Source organism: Mauremys mutica, unplaced genomic scaffold, assembly GCF_020497125.1.
Source record: "Mauremys mutica isolate MM-2020 ecotype Southern unplaced genomic scaffold, ASM2049712v1 Super-Scaffold_277, whole genome shotgun sequence".
In the NCBI taxonomy this organism is placed as follows: Eukaryota; Metazoa; Chordata; order Testudines; family Geoemydidae; genus Mauremys; species Mauremys mutica.
In genome coordinates this window covers 745,236-772,514 of record NW_025423355.1, presented here as the reverse complement: position 1 = coordinate 772,514, position 27,279 = coordinate 745,236, and the positions used below count along the sequence as shown (strand labels likewise).

General features: G+C 63.3%; 1 protein-coding gene across 1 annotated transcript; it reads right to left on the bottom strand.

Annotated features, from left to right (window-relative positions):
* Positions 1-26,742, bottom strand: GUCY2D (guanylate cyclase 2D, retinal). Its single transcript, XM_045001519.1, has 18 exons — positions 26,034-26,742; positions 24,110-24,411; positions 20,871-21,225; positions 16,129-16,213; positions 15,379-15,475; positions 14,805-14,912; positions 10,284-10,364; positions 9,933-10,109; positions 8,043-8,199; positions 7,777-7,926; positions 6,812-6,960; positions 6,270-6,433; positions 5,734-5,926; positions 5,044-5,218; positions 4,382-4,480; positions 4,102-4,196; positions 1,816-1,901; positions 1-103 (listed from the first exon to the last, which is right to left on the bottom strand). The coding sequence occupies exons 1-18, from the start codon at positions 26,740-26,742 to the stop codon at positions 22-24; spliced, it is 3,264 nt and encodes a 1,087-aa protein (XP_044857454.1). The 3' UTR covers positions 1-21.
* Positions 26,743-27,279: the final 537 nt, after the last annotated feature.

Here is a 27,279-nt window from a genome sequence, read left to right as displayed (position 1 = left end):
CCCGCTCGCTGGCCTCCCTCGCTACTTGTTCTGCCGGGCTTTCTCCAGCTTCTTCCGCCGGTCTGCGGGGATCTCATCCAGGCTGATGCCGTGGTTACTCGCCCTGAAGGAGCGGGGCAGAGTGAGTCCTGGCTCCCAGCCCCCCCCCTGCTCTAACCCCTAGCCCCCACTCCCCTCCCACAGCCAGGGAGAGAACCCAGGAGTCCTGGCTCCCAGCCCCCCCTGCTCTAACCCACCAGCCCCCACTCCCTTCCAGAGCCGGGGAGAGAACCCAGGCGTCCTGGCTCCCAGCCCCCAACTCTAACCCACCAGCCCCCACTCTCCTCCCAGCGCCGGGGAGAGAACCCAGGAGTCCTGGCTCCCAGCCCCCCCCTGCTCTAACCCACCAGCCCCCACTCCCCTCCCAGAGCCGGGGAGAGAACCCAGGAGTCCTGGCTCCCAGCCCCCCCTGCTCTAACCCACCAGCCCCCACTCCCCTCCCAGAGCCGGGGAGAGAACCCAGGAGTCCTGGCTCCCAGCCCCCCCGCTCTAACCACCAGCCCCCACTCCCCTCCCAGAGCTGGGGCAAGAACCCAGGAGTGCTGGCTCCCAGCCCCCAACTCTAACCCACCAGCCCCCCACTCCCCTCCCAGCGCCGGGGAGAGAACCCAGGAGTCCTGGCTCCCAGCCCCCCCTGCTCTAACCCACCAGCCCCACTCCCCTCCCAGAGCCGGGGAGAGAACCCAGGACTCCTGGCTCCCAGCCCCCCCTGCTCTAACCACCAGCCCCACTCCCCTCCCAGAGCCAGGGAGAGAACCCAGGACTCCTGGCTCCCAGCCCCCCCTGCTCTAACCAACCAGCCCCCACTCCCCTCCCAGCGCCGGGGAGAGAACCCAGGAGTCCTGGCTCCCAGCCCCCCCTGCTCTAACCCACCAGCCCCACTCCCCTCCCAGAGCCAGGGAGAGAACCCAGTTCTCCTGGCTCCCAGCCCCCCCTGCTGTAACCCTCCAGCCCCCACTCCCCTCCCAGAGCCGGGGAGAGAACCCAGGAGTCCTGGCTCCCAGCCCCCCCGCTCTAACCACCAGCCCCCACTCCCCTCCCAGAGCTGGGGCAAGAACCCAGGAGTCCTGGCTCCCAGCCCCCAACTCTAACCCCCCAGCCCCCCACTCCCCTCCCAGCGCCGGGGAGAGAACCCAGGACTCCTGGCTCCCAGCCCCCCCTGCTCTAACCCACCAGCCCCCACTCCCCTCCCAGAGCCAGGGAGAGAACCCAGGAGTCCTGGCTCCCAGCCCCCCCTGCTCTAACCACCAGCCCCCACTCCCCTCCCAGAGCCGGGGAGAGAACCCAGGAGTCCTGGCTCCCAGCCCCCCCTGCTCTAACCCACCAGCCCCCACTCCCCTCCCAGAGCCGGGGAGAGAACCCAGGAGTCCTGGCTCCCAGCCCCCCCCTGCTCTAACCCACCAGCCCCCACTCCCCTCCCGGAGCCGGGGAGAGAACCCAGGAGTCCTGGCTCCCAGCCCCCCCTGCTCTAACCCACCAGCCCCCACTCCCCTCCCGGAGCCGGGGAGAGAACCCAGGAGTCCTGGCTCCCAGCCCCCCCTGCTCTAACCCACCAGCCCCCACTCCCCTCCCGGAGCCGGGGAGAGAACCCAGGAGTCCTGGCTCCCAGCCCCCTCTCCATTTCTTTCCAGGAGTCCCCACCCCTCTACCCTCAGGTCCCCTCTCAGGGTGGCCTCAGGGCCCAGGCACGGATGGCGGCCACCCACCCCATCCCGTCCTTCCCCTCCCGTCCCCCCGGGGAGCTCCGAGGGGGCTCCACGCCCGTGAGGCTCTTACCCCGGCTGCAGGTCGGGGGGCGTGGGGATGGGTTTGTTGAATCCGTCTCGTCCCACCAGCCAGTACGTGTCTTCTACGCCTTTGCCCTACGGCAAAGCAGAGAGAGACTGTGAGTGGTGTGGGCTGCGGGTCGGGAGTGAGGGGCACCGGCAGGGCTGGGGGGCAGGGCTGGGCCAGCAGGGGGCTGCGGGTCGGGAGTGAGGGGCACCGGCAGGGCTGGGGGGGCAGGACTGGGCTGGCCGGGGCTGCGGGTCGGGAGTGAGGGGCACCGGCAGTGCTGGGGGGCACAGGGCTGGGCTGGCAGGGGCTGCGGGTCGGGAGTGAGGGGCACCGGCAGAGCTGGGGGGGCAGGACTGGGCTGGCAGGGGCTGCGGGTCGGGAGTGAGGGGCACCGGCAGGGCTGGGGGGGCAGGGCTGGCCTAGCAGGGGGCTGCGGGTCGGGAGTGAGGGGCACCGGCAGAGCTGGAGGGATTAGGGCTGGGCCGGCAGGGGGCTGCGGATCAGGAGTGAGGGGCACCAGCAGGGCTGGAGGGGGCAGGGCTGGGGGGGGCAGGGGCTGCGGGTCAGGAGTGAGGGGCACCGGCAGAGCTGGGGGGGCAGGGGCTGCAGGTCGGGAGTGAGGGGCACCAGCAGGGCTGGGGGGGCAGGGCCGGGCCAGCAGGGACTGCGGGTCGGGAGTGAGGGTCACCAGCAGGGCTGGAGGGGGCAGGGCTGGACTAGCAGGGGGCTGCGGGTCGGGAGTGAGGGGCACCAGCAGGGCTGGAGGGGGCAGGGCTGGGCTAGCGGGGGCTGCGGGTCGGGAGTGAGGGGCACCAGCAGGGCTGGAGGGGGCAGGGCTGGGCTAGCGGGGGCTGCGGGTCGGGAGTGAGGGGCACCGGCAGGGCTGGGGGGGCAGGACCGGGCCAGCAGGGGCTGTGGGTCGGGAGTGAGGGGCACCAGCAGGGCTGGAGGGGGCAGGGCTGGACTAGCAGGGGGCTGCAGGTCGGGAGTGAGGGGCACCGGCAGGGCTGGGGGGGTAGGGGCTGCGGGTCGGGAGTGAGGGGCACCGGCAGGGCTGGGGGGGCAGGACCGGGCCAGCAGGGGCTGTGGGTCGGGAGTGAGGGGCACCAGCAGGGCTGGAGGGGGCAGGGCTGGACTAGCAGGGGGCTGCAGGTCGGGAGTGAGGGGCACCGGCAGGGCTGGGGGGGGCAGGGCTGGGCTGGCAGGGGCTGCGGGTCGGGAGTGAGGGGCACCGTCAGGGCTAGGGGGCAGGGCTGGACTAGCAGGGGCTGTGGGTCGGGAGTGAGGGGCACCGGCAGGGCTAGGGGGCAGGGCTGGACTAGCAGGGGGCTGCGGGTCGGGAGTGAGGGGCACCAGCAGGGCAGGGGGGCAGAGCTGAGGTGCAAGGGGGCTGCAGGTCGGGAGTGAGGGGCACCGGCAGGGCTGGAGGGGGCAGGGCTGGACTAGCAGGGGGCTGCGGGTCGGGAGTGAGGGGCACCAGCAGGGCTAGAGGGCAGGGCTGGGCTAGCGGGGGGCTGCGGGTTGGGAGTGAGGGGCACCAGCAGGGCTGGGGGGGCAGGGCTGGGCTAGCGGGGGGCTGCGGGTCGGGAGTGAGGGGCACCGGCAGGGCTGGAGGGGGCAGGGCTGGACTAGCAGGGGGCTGCGGGTCGGGAGTGAGGGGCACCGGCAGAGCTGGGGGGCCAGGCCTGTCATGGAGGGGGCAGGCGGGTAGGGAGAGAGCGCCACCGGCAGGGCCAGGCGGCAGGGCTGGACTAGCAGGGGGCTGCGGGTCGGGAGTGAGGGGCACCGGCAGGGCTGGAGGGCAGGGCTGGACTAGCAGGGGGCTGCGGGTCGGGAGTGAGGGGCACCGGCAGGGCTGGGGGGGCAGGGCCGGACTAGCAGGGGGCTGCGGGTCGGGAGTGAGGGGCACCGTCAGGGCTAGGGGGCAGGGCCGGACTAGCAGGGGGCTGCGGGTCGGGAGTGAGGGGCACCGTCAGGGCTAGGGGGCAGGGCCGGACTAGCAGGGGGCTGGGGGTCGGGTCGGGAGTGAGGGGCACCGTCAGGGCTAGGGGGCAGGGCCGGACTAGCAGGGGGCTGCGGGTCGGGAGTGAGGGGCACCGTCAGGGCTAGGGGGCAGGGCCGGACTAGCAGGGGGCTGCGGGTTGGGAGTGAGGGGCACCGGCAGGGCTGGAGGGGCAGGGCTGGACTAGCGGGGGCTGCGGGTCGGGAGTGAGGGGCACCAGCAGGGCTGGGGGGCAGGGCCGGACTAGCAGGGGGCTGTGGGTCGGGAGTGAGGGGCACCATCACCTTGAGCTCTGTCTTGCCTCGAACGTCCAGTCTGAATCCCTCCTTCAGCGAATGCAGGATGGTGACCGTGCGGATGTTCACGTGGATCCGGTAAGCTGGGGGGGGGGGAGCACCGGGGACATGTGGGGGTGAGCGTCCCTAATCCCCAAACAAAATCCCCACCCTCTGCTCTGCCCACACACCCCCTGCCCCCCTCGTCCAAACATCCCCGGGTGCCACCCCTCCCGCAGATTCCCTCCCGCCCTCCCTAGCCCTGCCCGGGGGGGTGGGGGGGACTCACGCAGGCCGGTGGACTCCATGCGGGAGGCGGTGTTGACGGTGTCCCCGAAGAGGCAGTACCGGGGCATGGTGAGCCCTACCACACCAGCCACGCAGGGCCCTGTGGGGAGACAGGCCGGGAGATGGGTTACGGTGGGGTGGACGGGAGGACAGGGCTCCAGGGTGCTGGCCTGGGCGTGACTGCCTGAGGTTGCAGAGAGCCTGAACCCGTTGCTCTGACGAGGGGAGGTGCCCCCTGCATCTCAGTGGGGAGTGATCTCCAAACCCCATGGCTCATGGGGGGCCCAGCCAGTCCCAATCCAACAGGGAGGTTGTGGGGGGCACCACAGCTCCGCAGCCCTGATTCCCCCCCCCCCACCACTCAGTCAAGTAAACCCTGGGGGAAGTACTGGGATCCCACTGCTGACACCAAAACCTCTCCACGGCTGGGGGTAGGGAGGGGTTCCTGGGGTGGGGGAATGAAGGACCCCATTATGCTACGACTCCAGATGGGGGCAAGCCGGGCCACGGGGGGGGCAGAGGAATAGGGGGCACAGCCATCATGAAGGGGCGGAGGCACGCAGAGGGGGCGTGGCCACGTCTTGGGGAGGGGGCACGCAGAGGGGGCGTGGCCATGGAGGAGGGGGCGTGGCCAAGGCTCAGGGCACCGTCCCCGCGCCGTACCGGAGTGCAGGCCGATGCGGATGCGGACGGGCACGTCGGGCATGTGGCGCATGCGGAAGGAGCCGACGGCGCTCAGGATGTCCAGCGACATGTTGGCGATTTCGCCCGCGTGCCGGTTCCCGTTCCGATGGGGCAGCCCCGAGGCCACCATGTAGGCGTCTCCGATGGTCTCCACCTGCCGGGGGGCGGGGGTCAGAGAGGGAGCCCTGTCCTCGCCCTGGGGGGCACCCCACCCTGGAGCACCCCAAGTCCCCAGTCCCTGGCCCCCCCAAATCTCCCCAGTGTTGGGCTCCCCAAAACCCGCCCCTAACCTCCACCTGCCCCTGGCTGGGGCCCCCATCCTGGCCCCTCTGATCCTGCTCCCCTGTGCTGCCAGCCACTGCCCCCTATCTCAGGGGCCCCCAATCCTTGGTACCCCCCCAATTACAAACTCCATGCTGGGGCCCCCAGATCCCCCCTTCTATGAGTGGACTCCGGATCCCTGCTTCCCCACAACATCCACCTCCCTCAGGCTCCCCCCCCCCATCTTGGCCACCCCCAAGTCAGGGCCCCTGCCCCCCGCAACCACTGCCCCCCATCTCGGGGGCCCGCAATTCCCCTGTGTCAAGATCTTCCCCCGTGTCAATCCCCCGCCTCCCCCCCGGGCCGGGCCCCGCCTCCCCCGCAGGCCGGGGGGCAGGGGGGGGGCACCTTGTAGACGTCGTGGGAGCCGATGATGGCGTCGAAGAGGGTGTAGAGGTCATTGAGCAGGTCCACCACCTCGATGGGCTCGCTCATGGCCGAGATGGTGGTGAAGCCCACGATGTCGCTGAAGTAGAGCGTCACCTCCTCGAAGTACTCCGGCTCCACCGGCGTCCCCATCTTCAGCGCCTGCGCCACCGACCTGCGGCACCGGGGGGCGTCAGCGGGGCCGGGACGGACCCCGACTCCCCCACCGGTCCCCCACCGCCTCCCCAGAGCCTGCGCCACCAACCTGCGGCACCGGGGGGCGTCAGCGGGGCCGGGACGGACCCCGACTCCCCCACCGGTCCCCCACCGCCTCCCCAGAGCCTGCGCCACCAACCTGCGGCACCGGGGGGCGTCAGCGGGGCCGGGACGGACCCCGACTCCCCCACCGGTCCCCCACCGCCTCCCCAGAGCCTGCGCCACCGACCTGCGTCACCGGGGGGGCGTCAGCGGGGCTGGGACGGACTCCGACACCCCCCCCACACACAGCTGGGACTCACGGTGGCAGCATCTGGGTGAGCAGCTTGTCCGTCTTCTGCTTCTCGATCTCCAGCTCCTCCGTCCGCTCCCGGATCAGGTCCTCCAGGTTGCTGGAGTACTGCTCCAGCATGCGCAGCATGGAGTCGATGATGTTGGTCTTCCGCCCTTTGTTGATGTTCTTGAACTGCGGGCGGGGGAGGCACGAGAGGGGCGGCTCCCGCCTGGCACTGGCACCCCTGCTCCCCGTCACCGCTGGCTCCAGCGCCCCCCTCCCATTGGCTCCGGCATCCCTGCTCCCTCTCCGGGCACCGGCTCCGGCATCCCCACTCCCTATTGACTCTGGCTCCAACATCCCTGCTCTGGCACCCAAATGTCACCTGTTTCCAGCCTCCCAGCTCCCTGTTGGCTCAAGTATCTATGCTCCCCCCCCCCTGCCCCAATCAGCTCTGCCCCTGGTGGGCAGGGCCAGCTCCGGTACCCTCCTTTTCTGCCCCTAACCTAGTGGGCTGGCTCATGCCCTGTGCCCCGTCCCCCAGGGGGCCAGGCCACCCACCCCCCCTACCTGGTCAAAGATCTGGTCGATGGTCGGCCGCCGCTCGGGCTGCTCGCTCCAGCACTGCTTCATCAGCTGGATGCATTCCAGCGGGGCCTGGTCCACCGAGACCGAGGGACGGCACAGCGGGGGCGGCTTCTCCACCTTCCGGATGATCTCTGCCCGTGAGAGGAGACACCCCCCCTCCCCGGTCACCACAGGCGCCTGGCGCCCTGCTCTGCCTCCACCTACTGCCCCGCCAGAGCTCGGGGGCAGCCCGGAGCTTGGCTGGCAGGGGCTGCGGGTCGGGAGTGAGGGGCACCGGCAGGGCTGGGGGGGCAGGGGGCTGCGGGTCGGGAGTGAGGGGCACCGGCAGAGCTGGGGGGGCAGGGGCTGCGGGTTGGGAGTGAGGGGCACCGGCAGGGCTGGGGGGGCAGGGCTGGGCTGGCAGGGGCTGCGGGTCGGGAGTGATGGGCACAGGCAGAGCTGGGGGGGGGCAGGGCTGGGCTGGCAGGGGCGGAGGGACGGGAGTGAGGGGCACCGGCAGAGATGGGGGGAGAAGGGCTGGGCTGGCAGGGGCTGTGGGTCGGGAGTGAGGGGCACCGGCAGAGCGGGGGGGAGCAGGGCTGGGCTGGCAGGGGCTGCGGGTCGGGAGTGAGGGGCACCAGCAGGGCTGGGGGGGGTGAGGCTGCAGGTCGGGAGTGAGGGGCACCGGCAGGGCTGGGGGGAGCTCAGGGCTGGGGGGGCAGGGGGCTGCGGGTCGGGAGTGAGGGGCACCGGCAGAGCTGGGGGGGCAGGGGCTGCGGGTCGGGAGTGAGGGGCACCGGCAGGGCTGGGCTGGCAGGGGCTGCGGGTCGGGAGTGAGGGGCACCGGCAGAGCTGGGGGGGAGGCAGGGCTGGGCTAGCAGGGGCTGCGGGTCGGGAGTGAGGGGCACCGGCAGAGCTGGGGGGGCAGGAGCTGGAGGAGATGGGGGCACAGTCCCTCCCCCCCGTACCATCGGCCAGCATGTCCAGCATGCAGTAGGGGGCGCTGCGGCAGATCACCTCCTGCATGATGATGGAGATGCTGTAGACGTCCCCGCGGAAGGTCCCCTTGCGCTCCAGCGTCGGGTCCCGCAGCAGCTCCGGCGCCGTCCAGAACCGCTCTGGGGACAACACCACCACGGGCTGGCTCAGTCGCCTATACCCCCTCCCCCCAGACACGACGACCCCTCCGGCTCTGCCCCCCTGCCCCTGCCCAGACACTCCCCCGGGGCGTCACCTTCAGGCCTGGGTGGGTTATGTGGGATCTTCTGGGCCTCCAGGAGCTCGTTGAAGCCGTGGTCCGTCACCTTCAGCACAAAGCGCCCGTCCACCACGCAGTTCCGCGATTTCAGCCGCCCGTGGACCACGTCCCGGTGATGGAGGTACTTCATCCCCTGCAGGGGGGGGCGGAGGGAGAGAGACGGGGGGGTGAGTACAACTTTCCCCACCCCCCGGCCGGTCCCCGGGGCCGCCGACAGCACCGGGATCCGCTCTGATTGTGCGACAGCCCCGATTGGCCACGTGGGAGATCCAGTGGATCCCTCCCACCAAGGCAGAGAGTTTGCTCCTTGGTTTATTTGGATCGGTAGGTCCCAGGGGATCTCTGGTCCTGATGCCAGGTCGAGCGAGTGGATCCCTCTGGCTGACCCAGGATTGAATGGTTCTTTGTGGATGACTGGGCTCTGGTGCTTAAGTGATCCAGTGGATCCACCAGCTCGATCAATTAATTAGTCCAGTGGGTTTCCTCTCTGATCGATGCATTGAACCAGTAGGTCCAACTGGATGCCAAATCTGCCCCCAGATTGGTCCGATAAATCCATCTGCCCCAGCCAGTTGATCTATCCAGTGGATCCCCTGACCAGTTTTTTTTTGGCCAGTGTATCCTAGTGGGTCCCTGACCAGCACCTGGCTGAACCAGTAGCTTCTTGTCATCACTAGATCTACTGACTGGGTTCCCTGAGTGTGTCTAACCAATAGATCCCAATGGATTCCCTAATCAGCTGTGTGAATGATTCAGTGGATCACTCTGGCCATGCCAACTGATCTATCCAGTTGACATCTTTCCCAGTGTGTTGTGCCAGTGGATCACAGATTAACCCTGTTTTGATCCAGTGGATTCCTCCTCTTCAATCAGTTCAACTATCCATTGGAATCCCTACCCAGTCAGTGTGTTGTACCAGTGGATCCCCAGTCAGGAGATCAATCCACTGGATCCCTTTGATCCTCTCACTGAGTAGACTTCTCTGGCCAGTGGTTGGTTAGCCTAGTGGATCCCCCAGCCCTACCAATGAGCATGGTCTGGGAGTGGATCCTATCCAGCCCCCCAGCCCCTGGAGTAGATCCCCTTTCCCTGCTGTGAATGGATTCCCATGGACCTCCCAGCAGATCTCCTCCACCTGGTGCTTTGGGCATCAGGATCCCTTCCTGAAGCCGGGGCTTCATGTGAATGGATCCCCTCTGCCAGGATCCTGCAAGATCCCGGCAGATCCCCTCTGCTTAGCACCCTGTGTGAGAGGGATCCCTTCCTGAAGCAGCAGCAGGCTCACTCTTCAAATGGATCTCCCTGCAACCTTCCAGCCAGCATCACCTGGAAGTAGATCCCCTCCAAACACAACTGGACCCCGCCCTACCAGCAGACCTTCCCTGTGGGACGGGATCCACTTTGGCAGCTGATCTCCGGCAGTGGAACCCTGAGCTCCCAGCAGGTACTTGGCATCACAGGATCCCCATTGGCTAGCCATCTTGCAAGTGGATCCCCCCCCCGTGCCCAATCAACAGCAGATCCCGGCCAGCAATTCACGCAGCTGGATTCCCCTGCCCACCCCATCAGACCTGCCACGTATCAGTGGATCCCAGCCAGCTTGATGATCCCTGAAAGTGGATCTCCCAGGCCTCTCTGCAGATGTCATCCGAACGGGATCCCCTCTGGGTGGTGATCTCTGAAAGTGGATCTCTTCCCCGCTCCCGCTTGCGCATCTCTCCTAGCTGACGCCTCATGTCCTTAAATTCATTCACCAGTAGATTCCCCCGGGATCATCCCCCACCAGGCCTGATTCCCACCCCCCCACGGCCCAGACCCCAAGGCAGGATCCCAGCCCTGCCCCGCCCCCTGCCCCCCTGGCTGCACCTTGATGAGGTCGATGAGCAAGGAGGACTTGAACATCCAGTCGAGCTTCATGTCCTCGTTGCGGATGAGATCCTCCAGGCTGCCGCGGGAGCAGTGCTCCGAGACAATGGCGAACACCCCGCAGTCGTAGAAGAAGCCCAGGAACAGGTTCACGTTCTCGTGCCGCAGGTCCCGGAGCTGGCGGCAGGGGAGACAGGGGGGAAGCCAATGGCCAGGGAGGGGAATGCACAGGGGGTATCCCAGCCCCACACATACACACACACACCCCGAAGCAGCAGTGACATCCAGGAATGCTCCCTGGGTCTCCGAGCAGACACCGCCGCGACGCGCCCACGGCCGTTCTCAACTCACCTTGCAGAAGCTGGTTTTGGTGGCCGGCTTGATCTCCGTGTGCTTGTCCCCTGGGAACTTCTTCAGCCAAACCCAGTCACCCTAGGGGATGAGACAGAAGGGCAGTCCGGTAACCCCAGAGCCGGGCCAGCGGCAGATTCCCGCAGCCGGGCAGGGATCAGACCCAGCCAGATTTGCAACAAAGCAACAGCAGGTTTAGAAGCCAGCGACACCCGGCCCCCGTCTCGTGCCACCCGGCTGGCACCAGCATGCCCTCCGGGGGCGTCCAGTGGGGTCTTCCCAATGGTGGGGAGAGGGCAGCCGAGATGCTGCAAGCGTGGGGGTGGGAAGGGGAGCTGCCCCCTGCATTTTCAGCACCAGGTCCTTTGGTTCTTTATCCCTCACTGCATCAGGCTCTGGGGTCAGTCCCTGATGTCCAGCCCTCGCTGCTCTAACCACCACCCCCACTCCCCTCCCATGGCTGGAGAGAACCCAGGAGTCCTGGCTCCCAGCCCCCCCTGCTCTGACCCACCAGCCGCCACTCCCCTCCCAGAGCCGGGGAGAGAACCCAGGAGTCCCGGCTCCCAGCCCCTCCTGCTCTAACCACCAGGCCCCACTCCCTTCCCAGCGCCGGGGAGAGAACCCAGGAGTCCTGGCTCCCAGCCCCCCCTGCTCTAACCCACCAGCCCCCGCTCCCCTCCCAGAGCCGGGGAAAGAACCCAGGAGTCCTGGCTCCCAGCCCCCCCTGCTCTAACCCACCAGCCCCCACTCCCCTCCCATGGCCGGGGAGAGAACCCAGGAGTCCTGGCTCCCAGCCCCCCCTGCTCTTACCACCAGGCACAAGGCTACTCAGTGTTTAGTGCCAAAGCTTTAAAAAAATGCATCCTCCTTTTTCACCCCCACCCCCTCCACCCCCGAGCAGAGATGGCACCTGGCCCGGGGGGCTTGGGCTGGAGATGGGGATGGCAGAAGGGGGTTGATTTGCTAGTTGCCTCTCCCAGCTGGCTAAGACCCACCATCAAAATCTCCGTATCCTGCAGCTGTGGCCTCATGCCTTTCTCCTTGGCTGGGGAAAGCCAGGCCCACGATCGCCCACCCCAGCCAGAAAGAGAACAAACCTGGTGTGAGCGGGCAGCCGCTCAGCCAGCTATGGCACCATCCCACCAGTCACTACAGGGGCTATGATTCATAGGGTGGCCAAGGTTTGCACCAGGCTAAGGTTTCCTTCTCACGTCCCCTCATTTCACAGGCCTTTGTTGATCTCCCCCCGGTAGAGGTGGTAGAAAAATTCTCAGCAAAAAAGTTTCCCGTTTGGGCCATGCCAAAATTTTTGGCATCAATTCTGACAAAATTTTGTTTAAAAATTTGGGGAAGGGGTGAGGGGGGAAGGGGAGTTTCAAAAGGGTGAAAAAACATCCAATTTGGGAGTGCAATGTTTGGGTGGGTTTTTTCCATTGTGAAATGACTTTTCATTACTCTATAGTCAAATAGAATTCAAACCAACCATGGAAAAATTCAGACTGAGCTGAACAAAATGTTGGAATTCCTCGTGATAAGAGACTTCCAGCCAAAGCAAAATCTATTTCAGAATTGGGTTTCGCACAAAAAAGACCCTGAAATTCTGAAATTGTGAAGGTTCAAAATGTCCCCCCTCCCCCAAAAAAAAAGTTTGTTGGATTTTTTTCCCCAAAAAAGTCTCAAAATAAATTGCAAGACAGAAAATCAATTTCTGACCAGCTCAGTTCAAAACTCCCCAATTCACCAGAGCACTTTGGCACGGACTCAGCTCTGAAAGTCCCATTCGGATGGATGCATGGCCAGAATCGGAGCAGAAAACACCAATCCTACGTGGGACAGATCCATTGAGAGGATTGAGGCCTTGGGACCTGAAAGATCAGAGGTGCTTTCAGGGTGGGCGGAGGGTGGTCAGTAGTATATGGCTCAACAGCATTCATCACCATGTATTTTTGACAGGTGTCCACATCCCATTTAGGGCCTATAGCCCGCCCTCCGTCCCCGTTTCAGTTAGCATCAAAGTTCGGCACCATCAGCCATTTTAGGGGGAAAATTGATTCTTTTTTTAATCTTTAAGCTCTCTCACTCTATTCTGTCAACCTTTTTCTCTAAACAAACCATCACATGTATCAAAGCACAAGCAGGCAACATACCCCCCTAGTCAAACAAAAAATAATAATTAAAAAAAAGTGTTCAAAATGGCCGACGATGCCAAACTTTGACGCCGATGGTAAGAAAGCCCAAAATGTTAGAGCCAGGGTTCAAGGATCATGGGCCCTGGCAGGGGCAGGGGGTGTCATGGCAGAGTTACAAAACCCTTTCTTTTTTTATGGCTAAGTAACGGGTCATCGGGTTCAGCACAGGAAGAAATTGTGTTACATGCAGGAGGTTGAATACATCTAGCCTCCAACCCTCTGAACTTTCTCCTGGAGCTGCAAAGTGGGATGAGGTGTTCTCCTCCCACAGGGTTTGTCTGCCAAGGATACCACATGGGGTTGATTTTAGGCCTCCAGTCGAAGAACAGATATAAAACCCCAGCACTGTGCTGCTTGGTGTGGAAGGAGCAGGGCAATTTGGACAGTGGCCGTCAGAAATTCACCCATTGCCACACCCGGACTGGCCACTAGTGAGAAGCAAAGAGTCACCCCCGGTGTTCGGAGAGTCCCCCGTGGAGAATTGCAGCTGGGAATCCCGCTATTCCCACCTCGGTCCCGGGAAATCTCTGAGAGATTTGCCGGAGGCTAAAAGTTCAGCTCCTGGAGGTGCGGGGAGTGGGGGGAGAAACTCCACATTGTCACCCCCCCCGCCCGAACGCCGCCACCTGGCGAAAGGAAACTGAGTCAGAGACCCCATTGGCCGATTGGGTCAATAGCTGCTGGACGTGGGCTCAGAAGGGTTGCGATGTCGGCGGCGTGCAGCTCCCGGAGCTGGCAATCGTTACGGGAGGATCACAGCCCAGATCTCGGTCGGGATCCAGGCAGCGTCTGGCATGACAGGACCCCGGGGAGCAGTAGCGGGCTCCATAACACCACTCCACTTGGTGTCATCCACGTGCATTGCGGGGAGAAACTCTCGCTCTTCGCGCCATTAAAAAAAAAATCAAAATACACTCCCCCGGCGAGGGGGACTCCCCCACGCCGCGACGGGTGGATCCGGCGGGCAGGCAAGGCGGCCAGTGAGGGAACTGGACCCAGGCCCGGTGGCGGCATTACCGACGCGACGCCCGGCGGCGGGGAATGGGGGGGCGGCTAACGGGTGCCCTAGCCGCTGCTTTCCCTCCTGTCCTTGGGAGAGGAGTGAAACCCGGGCGGGAGGAAGGGAAGAAGCCGAGGGGGAGGACACGGGAGCCCAAAGGCCGCTCCGGGAGCCTTTGGCCGCTTACCTGCACGGCTGCCACGAGCCCTTGGTTGTTAAACAAAAGAAGGAGGAAGGGGATATGGCTGTTGCATTTTTGCTTCTCATCTCCCTAGGGATGGCAGGAAGCAGCTGTCAATCACACGGCCTGGCAGGGCGGGGGGGGGGGGGAGAGAGAAGCGGGAGCAGGGGGGGCACCCCGAATGCCGGCGGGGCAGGGGAAGGGGGTGGAGCTGGAGGAGCAAGGGGGGGATCCCACTGGGCCGGGCAAAGGAGGGGGTGGCTGGTGCTGGGGAAGGGTTCGCATGCCGGCAGGGCACCGGGAGGCAGTGGCGCTGTGCTGGGAGGATGGCAGCTGGGGGGGTGGGAAGCACAGGGGTCCCCGAGGGGGCTTGCATGGCCAGAGTCGGGGGGCAGAGCCATCCCCAGGAGGCCTGGAGGGAGTTAAGCCCAGGCGGATACTTACCCAGGGGGTATTTACCCAGCAATGGGTATTTACCCAGGAAGGGGTATTTACCTGGGTGCTGGGGTATTTACCCAGTGGGGGACAATGCCTGGGGGTATTTACCTGGTGGGGGCACACAGGGGCAGTGCCCAGGGGGTATTTACCCAGTGGAGGGCTCTGTGCTCTGGGGGCAGTGCCCAGGGGGTATTTACCCAGTGGGGAGGCTCTGTGCCCTGGGGGCAGTGCCCAGGGGGTATTTACCCAGTGGAGGGCTCTGTGCCCTGGGGGCAGTGCCCAGGGGGTATTTACCCAGTGGGGGGGCTCTGTGCCCTGGGGGCAGTGCCCAGGGGGTATTTACCCAGTGGGGGGGCTCTGTGCCCTGGGGGCAGTGCCCAGGGGGTATTTACCCAGTGGGGGGGCTCTGTGCCCTGGGGGCAGTGCCCGGGGGTATTTACCCAGTGGGGGGGCTCTGTGCCCTGGGGGCAGTGCCCAGGGGGTATTTACCCAGTGGAGGGCTCTGTGCTCTGGGGGCAGTGCCCAGGGGGTATTTACCCAGTGGGGGGGCTCTGTGCCCTGGGGGCAGTGCCCAGGGGGTATTTACCCAGTGGAGGGGTCTGTGCCCCGGGGCAGTGCCCAGGGGGTATTTACCTGGGGGGGTCTATACCCTATAGCCAGCGCAGAGGGAGGGGGCACCGGAGGGGGGCGCCGGGGGTCTGGGGGAAGGTTACCTCGGCGACCGCCACGTTGGTGTTGTCGGGGGCGGCTGCCAGGCTCTTGAAGCTCCTCATGTCGGAGACGCTCCTCCCCGCCAGGCTGGTGCGGCTGTCGTCCATCTTCTGCCGGGGCAAGGGGGGGGGGGACAAGGGGTAGCCTGGCTCCGGGGCTGGAGGGGGGCTCTGACCCCGCTGAACTCCCATGGGCATCTCGGCCCCCTGAGCTCTAGGGTGGGCTCCTCCCGGGAGCGTGACCCCTGGTCGGAGTCTCTGACCCTGAGGGCGTCTCTCCCTCTGACCCTGGGGGCGCCGCTGTCCAACGTCCCTGACCCCCGAGGCATGTCCATGACCCCAGGAAGCAAGTCTGATCCCCCACCCCGGTCCCTTTACCCCACCACGGCCGCCCAACCTGACATCCCACCCTCCTCGTCAGCCTCCTTCCGCTTCACCCCACCCTCCTGAACCCCTTCCGAAGACCCACTTCCCCCCCCACACATCACCCTGGGTGGCCCCTGCCCCCTTGGCCCCAGTGGGGTTCCCCCCACACACACACCCGGACCGTCCTTTGCCCCCCTGATCTGCCTCTTACTTTGTTGCTGCTCTGGGTGTGGATGAACGTCAAGTCGTCCATGGTCAGAATGATCTTGTTGGGCCCTTTCATCAGCTGGGCGTGCAGGATCCGGCGCCTGCGGAGCGTGGGAGCACAGAGACATGGGGCGCGGCGCCCCGAAGTGTAGGGGGGGCATTGCACCTTGGGAAATGGGGGGGGTGCTCGGGCTACCTCCCGTGATGGGCACTGGGGCATGGACACATCACGGGGGAGGGATGGCTCGGTGGTTTGAGCATTGGCCTGCTAAACCCAGGTCGTGAGTTCAATCCTTGAGGGGGCCACTTAGGGATCTTAGGCACAATCAATACTTGGTCCTGCTAGTGAAGGCAGGGGGCTGGACTCGATGACCTTTCGGGGTCCCTTCCAGCGTATCTCCATATTAAAAAAAAAAAAAGATGACCCCCCCCACTCAAGATTAATTAAAAGGGGGAGTCTATGGAGCTAGTAGGGGGCCACAGGCATGAATGTGGGGCCTCCCCCTAGCAACCTCTGCCTGTCAGTCCCAAGAAAAGCCGGGAGACTGCATGGTTGTCAATACGGTCGTTAACCCACAGTTAGCGATAAGCAACCAGAAGCCCATGCAGCTACCAATTAAGTCGCCAGCCCATGGCAGGATGGGCCAGGGTCCAACGTGGCCATCAATGATGCTATTAGTCCATTGCCGGAAGTTGCCTGCTCCAGCTCTGCCGGGCGAGCCGCTCCCGGGGCGGGCAGGTCCCCGGCACTCACCTGACGTAGTAAGCAAGAACCGTTCCCGCAACGATCAAGCTGGAAACCAGGATGAACAGGAGCAGGATGAAGCTGGGGTCCACCCCTACAGGGGAGGGAGAACGGGGTGGGGTTAGTGATGGAGGGCGGGGGAGACTCCAGCTCCCCCAGCCCCACTCAGGATCAGCCCCCCTGAAACCCACACAGGTGTCCCCTGCCCCCCCACACACAATCCCCTACGGATGGAAGGAGGGCAGGGGAAGGGGATTCTCTGACTATCGGCCACAGGCTCAAGTGGTCATGGGACGTCCCTGGGCAAACGTCAAGCAGCATACTGGGCAACTCCATGGCCAGCTGAGGAATTCTCTGCTGGTGCAAAGCCATGAGTCACCGGCTCCAAAAACACAGGCTCCAGCCAAAGGAAACTCTCCAGGAATAGGAGCGGTATAGGGCCTATGACACACACAAGAGGGTGAATCTGTGCCCAGCCCATAAAGGTCAGCTCAAAGTAAAAGAGCCAGTCCATTGCATTCTTAGTGGGAAGTGCCAGGATCCAAGATGGCGCCAATAAAGTCCTTCACCACGAACAGGAAGTGGACAGACAGTTCGATGCGTGCATGGAAATGGATGGATGTGCGTGGGGATGCGTGATTGGACGGAGAGGAGGGTGGATGGATGAACAGATGGGTGGACGTGGGGAGGGCGGGACAGACCGATGGATTGATGAAGAGATGGATGGGTGGGTGCGTGAATGGATGGACAGATAGGTGGGTGCACGTGGGGATGGGTGGATGGACGAACAGATGGGTTGATGTGCATGGGACAGATGGATGGATGGATGGGTGGGTGGACAGATAGATGGGTGTGTGTGCATGGGGATGGATGGATGGACAGCTGGATGGATGGGTGTGTATGCAGAGGGATGGATGGATGGACGGACAGACAGATGGGAGGGTGCATGTGGGGAGGGAGGTGGATGGACGAGCGGGTGCACGGGAGATGGATGGAAGGCTGTCGGGAGGATGCACATGGGGATCGATGGATAGACGGGTGGCTGGACGGACAGACAGACGGGTGGGTGGGTATATGTGAGGATGGATGGGTGGCTGTGTGTGGGGATGGGTGGATGGACAGTTGGATGTGTGTGAAGATAGACGGGTGGATGGGTGTGCATGCAGAGGGATGGATGGACAGACGGATGGGTGGATGCACTTGAGAATGGATGGATAAAAGGACAGATGGCTGGACAGATGGGGGATGGGTGCGCGTGAGGACAGATGGCTGGGCGGACGGACAGATGGGTGCATGTGGGTACAGACAGGTGGCTGGACAGATGAGTGGGTGGGTGGGTGGCGCATGGGGACAGATGGCAGGACGGACAGGCTCGGGGGGGAAGGGGGAATGGATGGATGGAGGGACGGGCATATGAGTGCATGTGGGGACAGACGGTTGGATGAACGGGCGGAAGGGGGCATGTGACATTATTGACATAACCTGTGACCGTATAGATCATTGTTGCAACCACTTATATATTTGCAGCAAATATTGTGCAAAGGTTGTCGTGTGAGGTGTCTATGGAAAGGTTATAATCTGCTGATTATGATTATGCTGTCTGCATGTGTGTATCATTTTTGTAGTTAAAGTTATGAATATTGGCTCTGTACTTGTATCTCAATGTGTTTTGATTCTAAGTAGCCTCAGAGAAGCATTTGGTCAGTTTCTTGAGAAGGGACTATTCTCATTAAGTGCCCAATGAAGAAACACTTAACTGACAATGGACTTTGGAAGACGTCAATCCACATCTGAGCCTTCCTGGGAACATTCAAACTAACGTGTAAACAATGTCAGCCTGCAAACGGAGTCATGCATGGACATTTGACTTGCCCATGTGACTCCAGGCGCCATCTTGCAGCTGTGATTGTCCACATGGCAAGAGACTATAGAAGGCTGATGCCTCGACTCCATCTTGTCTTCAATCCTGCTTCTTGCCTCTGGAGGGACTTTGTTACAAACTGAAGCTCTGAACAAAGGACTGAATGACCCATCCCAGCAAGGGATGGACTCCAGAGACTTGATTTGAACCTGCAGCTTATTCCATCACTGCTACAAGCCTGAACCAAGAACTTCGCCATTACTGGATGTAATTGATTCCATTTAACCAATTCTATCTCTCATCTCTATCTTTTTCCTTTTATGAATAAACCTTTAGATTTTAGATTCTAAAGGATTGGCAACAGCGTGATTTGTGGGTAAGATCTGACTTGTATATTGACCTGGGTCTGGGGCTTGGTCCTTTGGGATCGGGAGAATCTTTTTCTTTTACTGGGGTCTTGGTTTTCATAACCATTCATCCCCATAACGAGTGGCACTGGTGGGGTACTGGGAAACTGGAGTGTCTACGGAAATTGCTTGGACGGTAACTACCCAGCTTTAAGCGATTTGTCCTGAATTGCTACTCTCAGTTGGGTCCCACCAAAGTGAGCATCATTACAGGGTGCATGGTAATGGATGGCTGGACAAACAGATGGAAGGGGGTGCGTGGGGACGGATAGATAAACTGGCAGGTGGATGGCTCAGTGTGGGTACGGATGACTGGATGGACAGGTGGACGGGTGCACGTGGGGATGGATGGCTGAATGGACGAGAGGGTGATGCGCATAGGAACAGATAGATAGGTGGGCGGGTGGGGGCGGGTGGGGGCAGATGAATAGATGGACAGATGGGTGGGTGCATGTGGGGACGGATGGCTGAACAGATGGGTGGATAGGTGCACATGGGGATGGATGGATGGATGGATGGACAGATGGGTGGGTGAGTGCGTGTGGGGACAGATGGATAAATGGACAGGGTGATGGATGCATATGGGAACGGATGGGTGGACGGATGGATGGACAGGTGCGCGTGTGGACAGATGGATGGATGGACGAGTGGAAGGGTGCTTGTAGGGAAGACTGGCTGGACGGATAGGTGGGTTGGCACACATGGGAACGGATGGCTGCATGTACGGGAGGATGGGTGCATAGGGGGATGGATGGATGGATGGATGGACGGGCGGATAGGTGCATGTGGTGATGGATGGACGGACGGGCGGATGGGTGCACGTGGGGATGGATGGGTGGATGCATGCATGTGGGGATGGCTGGCTGGATGGGGGCGGATGTGTATGCCTGGGGACAGACGGAAGGTTGGGTGCACATGGGGACGGATGAATAGATGGGCAGGACAGATGGCTGGACAGATGAGTGGATGGGTGCGTCTGGGGTAGATAGCTGGATGGACAGATAGATGGGTGCGTGTGGGGACAGAGAGCTGGACGGAGGGGCAGATGGGTACACATGAGGACGGATCGCTAGTCGGACGAACGGAGGGGTGCTCGCGAGGAAGGATGACTGGACGTAAGGGCAGGTAGGTGATCAAATGAATGGACAGCACCACAGACAGACGGGTGGTTGCTTATAATTGGCTGAATGGACAGGCAGATGGGTGCACGTGGGGACGGATGGCTGGATGGATGAGCATATGGGTGCACATAGGGATGGATGGCTGGATGGGCAGATGGATGCACGTGGGGATGGATGGCTGGATGGACAGGCGGATGGGTGCATGTGGGGGATGGATGGCTGGATGGATGGGTGGATGGGTGCACATGGGGACGGATGGCTGGAATGACAGCCGGATGGGTGTGCATGGGGACGGATGGATAGATGGATGGGCGGATGGGTGCACGTGGGGATGGATGGCTGGATGGATGGGCAGATGCTTGTGCGTGGGGACGGATGAATGGACAAAAGGCGCATGGGTGCACGTGGGGAAGAATGGCTGGAAGGATGGGCAGATGGGTGCACATGGGGATGGATAAACAGATGGGTGGATTGGGACACATGTGGATGAATGGCTGGATGGGCGGACGGATGGATGCGCATGGGGACGGATGGCTGGAAGGATGGTCAGATGGGGGCACATTTGGATGAATGGCTGGAAGGACGGGCTGATGGGTGCGCATGGGGGCAGATGGCTGGATGGATGAATGGATGGGTGCGTGTGGGTATGGTTGGCTGGATGGACAGGTGGACAGGCGCGCATGGGGATGGATGAATGGATGGATGGACGGACGGATGGGTGCACGTGGGGACGGATGGCTGGACAGAAGGATGGATGGGTGTACGTAGGGAAGGATTGCTGGATGGACGGATGGATGGCTGCATGTGAGGATGGACAGACTGGTGGATGGGTGCACATGGGGATGGACAAATGGATGGATGGGTGCACATGGGAACGGATGGCTGGACGGAAGGATGGATGGGTGTGCATGGGGATGGATGGCTGGATGGATGGGTGGATGGCTGCACGTGGGAATGGATGGATAAACGGATGGGTGGATGGGTGCGCATGGGGACGGATGGCTGGACGGAAGGATGGATGGGTGCATGTAGGGAAGGATGGCTGGATGGACGGGTGGATGGGTGTGCATGGGGATGGATGGCTGGATGGATGGATGGCTGCACGTGGGAATGGATGGATAAACGGATGGGTGGATGGGTGCGCATGGGGATGGACAGATGGGCAGATGGGTGCGCGTCGGGATGGATGGCTGGACAGACACATGGATGGGTGCACGTGTGGATAGATGGCTGGACAGACAGACAGATGGGTGGGCGTGCACGGGGGCAGATGTCCAGCTAAACAGAAAGACAGACCAGATGCGTACAGGGAGAGACACATGGGGAGGCCGGAGGACAGACGGCCAGACAGCGAGCGCTCACCCCCGGAACAGACGGACGTTGGGTCGAACCAGCAGCTCGAGTCGGTGCTGGGGCTGGCGCTGTGGGGCCAGTGGATGGTGTGCCCCACGTAGCGCAGCCCCTCGGGCCCCATGGACACGCTGTAGGTGGGCCAGAGGCGGTTCCCTTTGCCGTCTGTGTCGAGGATGATGTAGCTCACCAGGGGGTCGCCGTCCTCGTCGGCCGCCAGCGGCTGGCAGAAGCCATCCAGTTGGAAGTCCCGGGCGTGCTCAGCGACGCTGGAGCCCATCACCCAGCGGCCGGCCTGCCGAGTGCGCTCCACCGCCTTGGCCAGGTAGTAGATGGAGTTGTAGATGGTGCCAAAGAGTGGGTGCACCTGGGGGCAGAGGGGGATCGGGGTCAAGAGGAGCGAGGGAAGGTTGGGGGGCTTGGCACACATCCTCCAGCGTCCCAACAGTGCGGTATCCTCATTGGCCACCGCTGGGCGCCAGCTGACTCCGCTCCTTTCTACCTCCCCATTGGCCACCCGTGTGCACCTCCATCCCACCTCCCCAATGGCCACCCCTGTGCACCTCCATCCCACCTCCCCAATGGCCACCCGTGTGCACCTCCATCCCACCTCCCCAATGGCCACCCCGTGCACCTCCATCCCACCTCCCCAATGGCCACCCCTGTGCACCTCCATCCCACCTCCCCAATGGCCACCCCTGTGCACCTCCATCCCACCTCCCCAATGGCCACCCCTGTGCACCTCCATCCCACCTCCCCATTGGCCACCCCTGTGCACCTCCATCCCACCTCCCCATTAGCCACCCCTGTGCACCTCCACCCCACCTCCCCATTAGCCACCCCTGTGCACCTCCATCCCACCTCCCCAATGGCCACCCCTGTGCACCTCTATCCCACCTTCCCATTGGCCACCCCTGTGCACCTCCATTCCACCTCCCCAATGGCCACCCCTGTGCACCTCCATCCCACCTCCCCAATGGTCACCCCTGTGCACCTCCATTCCACCTCCCCAATGGCCACCCCTGTGCATCTCCATCCCACCTCCCCAATGGCCACCCGTGTGCACCTCCATCCCACCTCCCCATTGGCCACCCCTGTGCACCTCCATCCCACCTCCCCATTGGCCACCCCTGTGCACCTCCATCCCACCTCCCCAATGGCCACCCGTGTGCACCTCTATCCCACCTTCCCATTGGCCACCCCTGTGCACCTCCATTCCACCTCCCCATTCTCCACCCCTGTGCACCTCCATCCCACCTCCCCATTAGCCACCCCCGTGCACCTCCATCCCACCTCCCCATTGGCCACCCCCGTGCACCTCCATCCCACCTCCCCATTGGCCACCCCCGTGCACCTCCATCCCACCTCCCCATTGGCCACCCCAGTGCACCTCCATTCCACCTCCCCATTTGACACCCCCGTGCACCTCCATCCCACCTCCCCATTTGCCACCCCCGTGCACCTCCATCCCACCTCCCCAATGGCCACCCCTGTGCACCTCCATCCCACCTCCCCATTGGCCACCCCTGTGCACCTCCATCCCACCTCCCCAATGGCCCCCCCCGTGCACCTCCATCCCACCTCCCCAATGGCCACCCCCGTGCACCTCCATCCCACCTCCCCAATGGCCACACCTGTGCACCTCCATTCCACCTCCCCAATGGCCACCCCTGTGCACCTCCATTCCACCTCCCCAATGGCCACCCCTGTGCACCTCTATCCCACCTTCCCAATGGCCACCCCTGTGCACCTCCATCCCACCTCCCCAATGGCCACACCTGTGCACCTCCATCCCACCTCCCCAATGGCCACCCGTGTGCACCTCCATCCCACCTCCCCATTGGCCACCCCTGTGCACCTCCATCCCACCTCCCCATTGGCCACCCCTGTGCACCTCCATCCCACCTCCCCAATGGCCACCCGTGTGCACCTCTATCCCACCTTCCCATTGGCCACCCCTGTGCACCTCCATTCCACCTCCCCAATGGCCACCCCTGTGCACCTCCATTCCACCTCCCCAATGGCCACCCCTGTGCACCTCCATCCCACCTCCCCAATGGCCACCCGTGTGCACCTCCATCCCACCTCCCCATTAGCCACCCCTGTGCACCTCCATCCCACCTCCCCAATGGCCACCCCTGTGCACCTCCATCCCACCTCCCCAATGGCCACCCGTGTGCACCTCTATCCCACCTTCCCAATGGCCACCCGTGTGCACCTCCATCCCACCTCCCCATTAGCCACCCCTGTGCACCTCCATCCCACCTCCCCAATGGCCACCCCTGTGCACCTCCATCCCACCTCCCCAATGGCCACCCCTGTGCACCTCCATCCCACCTCCCCAATGGCCACCCCTGTGCACCTCCATCCCACCTACCCTATGGCCACCCCTGTGCACCTCCATCCCACCTCCCCATTGGCCACCCGTGTGCACCTCCATCCCACCTCCCCAATGGCCACACCTGTGCACCTCCATCCCACCTCCCCATTGGCCACCCGTGTGCACCTCTATCCCACCTTCCCATTGGCCACCCCTGTGCACCTCCATTCCACCTCCCCAATGGCCACCCCTGTGCACCTCCATTCCACCTCCCCAATGGCCACCCGCGTGCACCTCCATCCCACCTCCCCAATGGCCACCCCTGTGCACCTCCATCCCACCTCCCCAATGGCCACACCTGTGCACCTCCATCCCACCTCCCCATTGGCCACCCCTGTGCACCTCCATCCCACCTCCCCAATGGCCACCCCTGTGCACCTCCATCCCACCTCCCCATTGGCCACCCCTGTGCACCTCCATCCCACCTCCCCAATGGCCACCCCTGTGCACCTCCATCCCACCTCCCCAATGGCCACCCGCGTGCACCTCCATCCCACCTCCCCAATGGCCACCCCGTGCACCTCCATCCCACCTCCCCAATGGCCACCCCGTGCACCTCCATCCCACCTCCCCAATGGCCACCCCTGTGCACCTCCATCCCACCTCCCCAATGGCCACCCGCGTGCACCTTCCGACTCTGCATTGGCCACAGCCATCTCTTTCTGTCTTGCCATTGGCCACAGCTGGGCACCTACTGTATCCCAATCCTCCCCTCTTCTCACTGGCTCAAGGCCATATCCATCTCGTGCCCCCATGGGCTCAACCCTCCCGCCGACCCATTGGCCATGGTCCCAACACCCCCTACCTCTCCGCCCGTCCCTGGGTCACGCCCACCACCCTACGGCCTGGGCCCTCTGGGTCCGGTGCCCACCTGCGCGGGGTCCAGGTGAGCCGGCAGCTCGCGCGCCTGCTGGGCGTCCTGGAAAGCCTCGCGGAAGCCGCGCTCGGGGGCGTCGACGGTGACGGTGAGCACGGCGTCGTAGGCCAGCCGCAGCTTGGTGCTGTTACCCAGCACGGGGTAGGGAGTCCGGCGGTAGGGCAGGCTGTAGGTCAGCGCGTCGTAAGGGATGAAGACGAAGGTGCCGTCCGTCATGCGCAGGTCCTCGGCCTTCTCCAACAGGAGGCGCTGGTCCTCCCCGCCCAGCAGCACCGAGTGCATGCACATCACCACCACTGGGGGCGGGGGCAGAGGGCATGGGGGGCAAGGGGACATCGGGGGGAGGGGAGGAAGACACAACGGAAGGCTGAAAAGCACCCAACGAGGGAGAGCGATGGGCGAGGCTGGCCCCCCCTCTGGCCCCCCAGCCCTCCTCGGCTTGGGATCAGGCTTCCCCCTTGCACCAGGACATCGGGCTTCCACCCATCACCCCACAGGGTCCTCTGACCACCCATCTCTGCACACCCCGCTATTCCCCCCACGCCTCTGTCTCCCCATCCATCCCCACACAGCTCTCCATGTGTCCATCCATGTCCCACCGGCCCCATCCATCCATCCACCTCACACACCTCTCCGTCTCCCTAACCCTAACCCTATCCATCTACCCCTCACACACACCTCTCCATGTGTTCATCCATCCCCCACAGGCCCCATCCATCCATGCACCCCACACACCTCTCTGTCTAGCCATCCATCCATCTACTCCACACACACACCTCTCCATGTGTTCATCCATCCCCCACGGGCCCCATCCATCCATCCACCCCACACATCTCTCCGTCTAGCCATTCATTCATCCCCCCCACACCTCTCCATGTATCCATCCATCCCCCACAGGCCCCATCCATCCATCCACCACACACACCTCTCTGTCTGTCCATCCATCCATCTACCCTCACACACACCTCTCCATCTGTCCATCCATCCATCCCCGCCACACCTCTCCATGTGTCCATCCATCCACCCCCACACACCTCTCCGTCTGTCTATCCATCCATCCCCCGCACACCTCTCCGTCTGTCTATCCATCCATTCCCCACGCACCTCTCCATGTGTCCATCTATCCCCCACAGGCCCCATCCATCCATCCACCCCACACGCCTCTCCGTCTAACTATCCATCCATCCATCCATCCATCCACCCCACATAGCCTCCATCTGTCCGTCTATCCATTCCCACACACACCTCTCCATCTGTCCGTTCATCCATCCATCCATCCCCCACACATACCTCTCTGTCTGTCTGTCCATCCATTCCCACACACACCTCTTCGTCTGTCCATCCATCCACCCCACACGCCTCTCCATCTGTCCATCCATCCATCCCCCGCACATCTTTCTGTCTGTCCATGCATCCATCCCCACACACTCCACTCTCCATCCGCCCCTCCCCACACCTCTCTATCCACCTACCCCCATACAAACGTTCTTATGAATGTATCTATCCATCGCCCCTGCATCTCTCTGTCCGTCCATCCCCCTACACCCACATCCATCTTCTCTCTCTATCTAGGCACCCAGCCCCTGGTAAGTTCACACATCTCCAAGCCAGCAGGGCCAGCAGGACTGGCCAGAGCCCAGGGGACCTCACCAAGCCCTCCTGTTGAACCCGCAGCTTCCAACTCGGCCAGCGTGTCCCCCTCGGCCTTGAAAGTCTCCCAGCGATGGGGCATGCTCCTCCTTGGGGGCCCGTTCTCCCAGGGCAACGCGGTCCCCTTAGTTCTTGTCTGAATTTCTCCAGTTTCAGCTCTCAGCCATCCTGGCTCCTCTGCTCTAACCACTAGACACCCCCCCACACACGCCCCTCCCAGAGCCAGGTAGAGAACCCAGGAGTCCTGCCCCTTCCCTTGCCAACGTACCTCTGACGTTGTCGGCCCGCTGCACCTTCCGCAGGGCATTGCGGGCCCCGTCGGCCCCGGGCTCCATGGTGGTCACCACGCCCACGGGCAAGCCGAACTCGCGCAGGGAGCTGGCCAGGCCCTGCCCCACCTCCACCCACAGGTCCTGCCGGGAGGTGACCACGGCCACGTGGGCCCAGCGGAAGAACTTGAGGACGGCGTAGAGGACGGACGAGGCCCGGGGCAGGGGCCGGGCAAAGGTGCCCCACCGCTCCACCTCGGCGTCCCCGTTCTGGCAGGCCCAGGAGAAGACCGGCTTGTTCCAGGCCCGGCCCAGCGGCCCGGCCGCCCCGCAGGCCCCCGGGTTGAGCGGCCCCACGAAGCCGGAGGCGTAACGCTCGGCGTTGACCCAGGCCACCAGCGCCTGGCTGGTCTGGCACTCCTCGTTCAGCAGCACGTAGTCGAACCAGTAGCCCTGGTTCACGGTGGGGTCTCTGTTGAGCCGCCCAACGGCCAGCTGGGCGGCCACCTCGGGCAAGGCCTGGGCGAAGATGGGGTCGCAGGCCCAGGGCCCCATCACCCCCACCTTGAAGGTGGCCAGCTGGACCCAGGCGGGCCAGCCCAGGAGCAGGAGCCAGAGCAGGGGAGCCTGGGGCCGCCGCCGTCCCCACCTGGGGTGGTTGGAGAGGCGCAGAAGGAACCTGTGGAAGCCAATCCAGGCAGGAGCCATGGCTCCAGGGAGCCGGGGGACGGCCACAATGTGGGGGCCGGGTTATTTAGCCCCTCGGGGGCCAGGCCCAGGAGGCCTGGCTGGAAAAGGGTCCGGCCGCTGCGCCCGACATCATGGGAGGAGGAGTCGCTGCCGCCGGAGCTACGGGAAACAGTGCACCTGGAAGAGAGAGGAGACAGGTGTCCGAATGAGAGACAGAAAGTGGGGGAGCTGGGACTCCTGGGTTCTCTCCCCGGCTGCATTGTCAACAATGGCAGCCATGTTATTAATGACGGTGGCCACCAGCCATATGGTCATACAGCGGCCATATTGCAAATGGCAGCGATATTGCGAACAACGGCGGCCATATGGCGAACAACGGCGGCCATATGGCGAACGACGGCGGCCATATTGCAAATGGCAGCCATATTGCGAACGATGGCGGCCATATTGTGAACAGCAGTGGCCACATTGTTAAGAACTGCGGCCAGATTGTGAACAGTAGACATATTGGACATTAACAATGGCCATATTGCCAATATGCTAGCCAGAGTGTCA

Bases quoted from the DNA above. Each gene is read 5' to 3' on its own strand.
- GUCY2D (XM_045001519.1), bottom strand. From the start codon at position 26,742: ATGGCTCCTGCCTGGATTGGCTTCCACAGGTTCCTTCTGCGCCTCTCC. The intron at 8,200-9,932 runs GTGCAGCCAGGG...CCCCCCCTGCAG, and splicing joins TGCTCATCGACCTCATCAAG to GGGATGAAGTACCTCCATCA. The intron at 1,902-4,101 runs GTGATGGTGCCC...GCTTTGCCGTAG, and splicing joins GAGGCAAGACAGAGCTCAAG to GGCAAAGGCGTAGAAGACAC.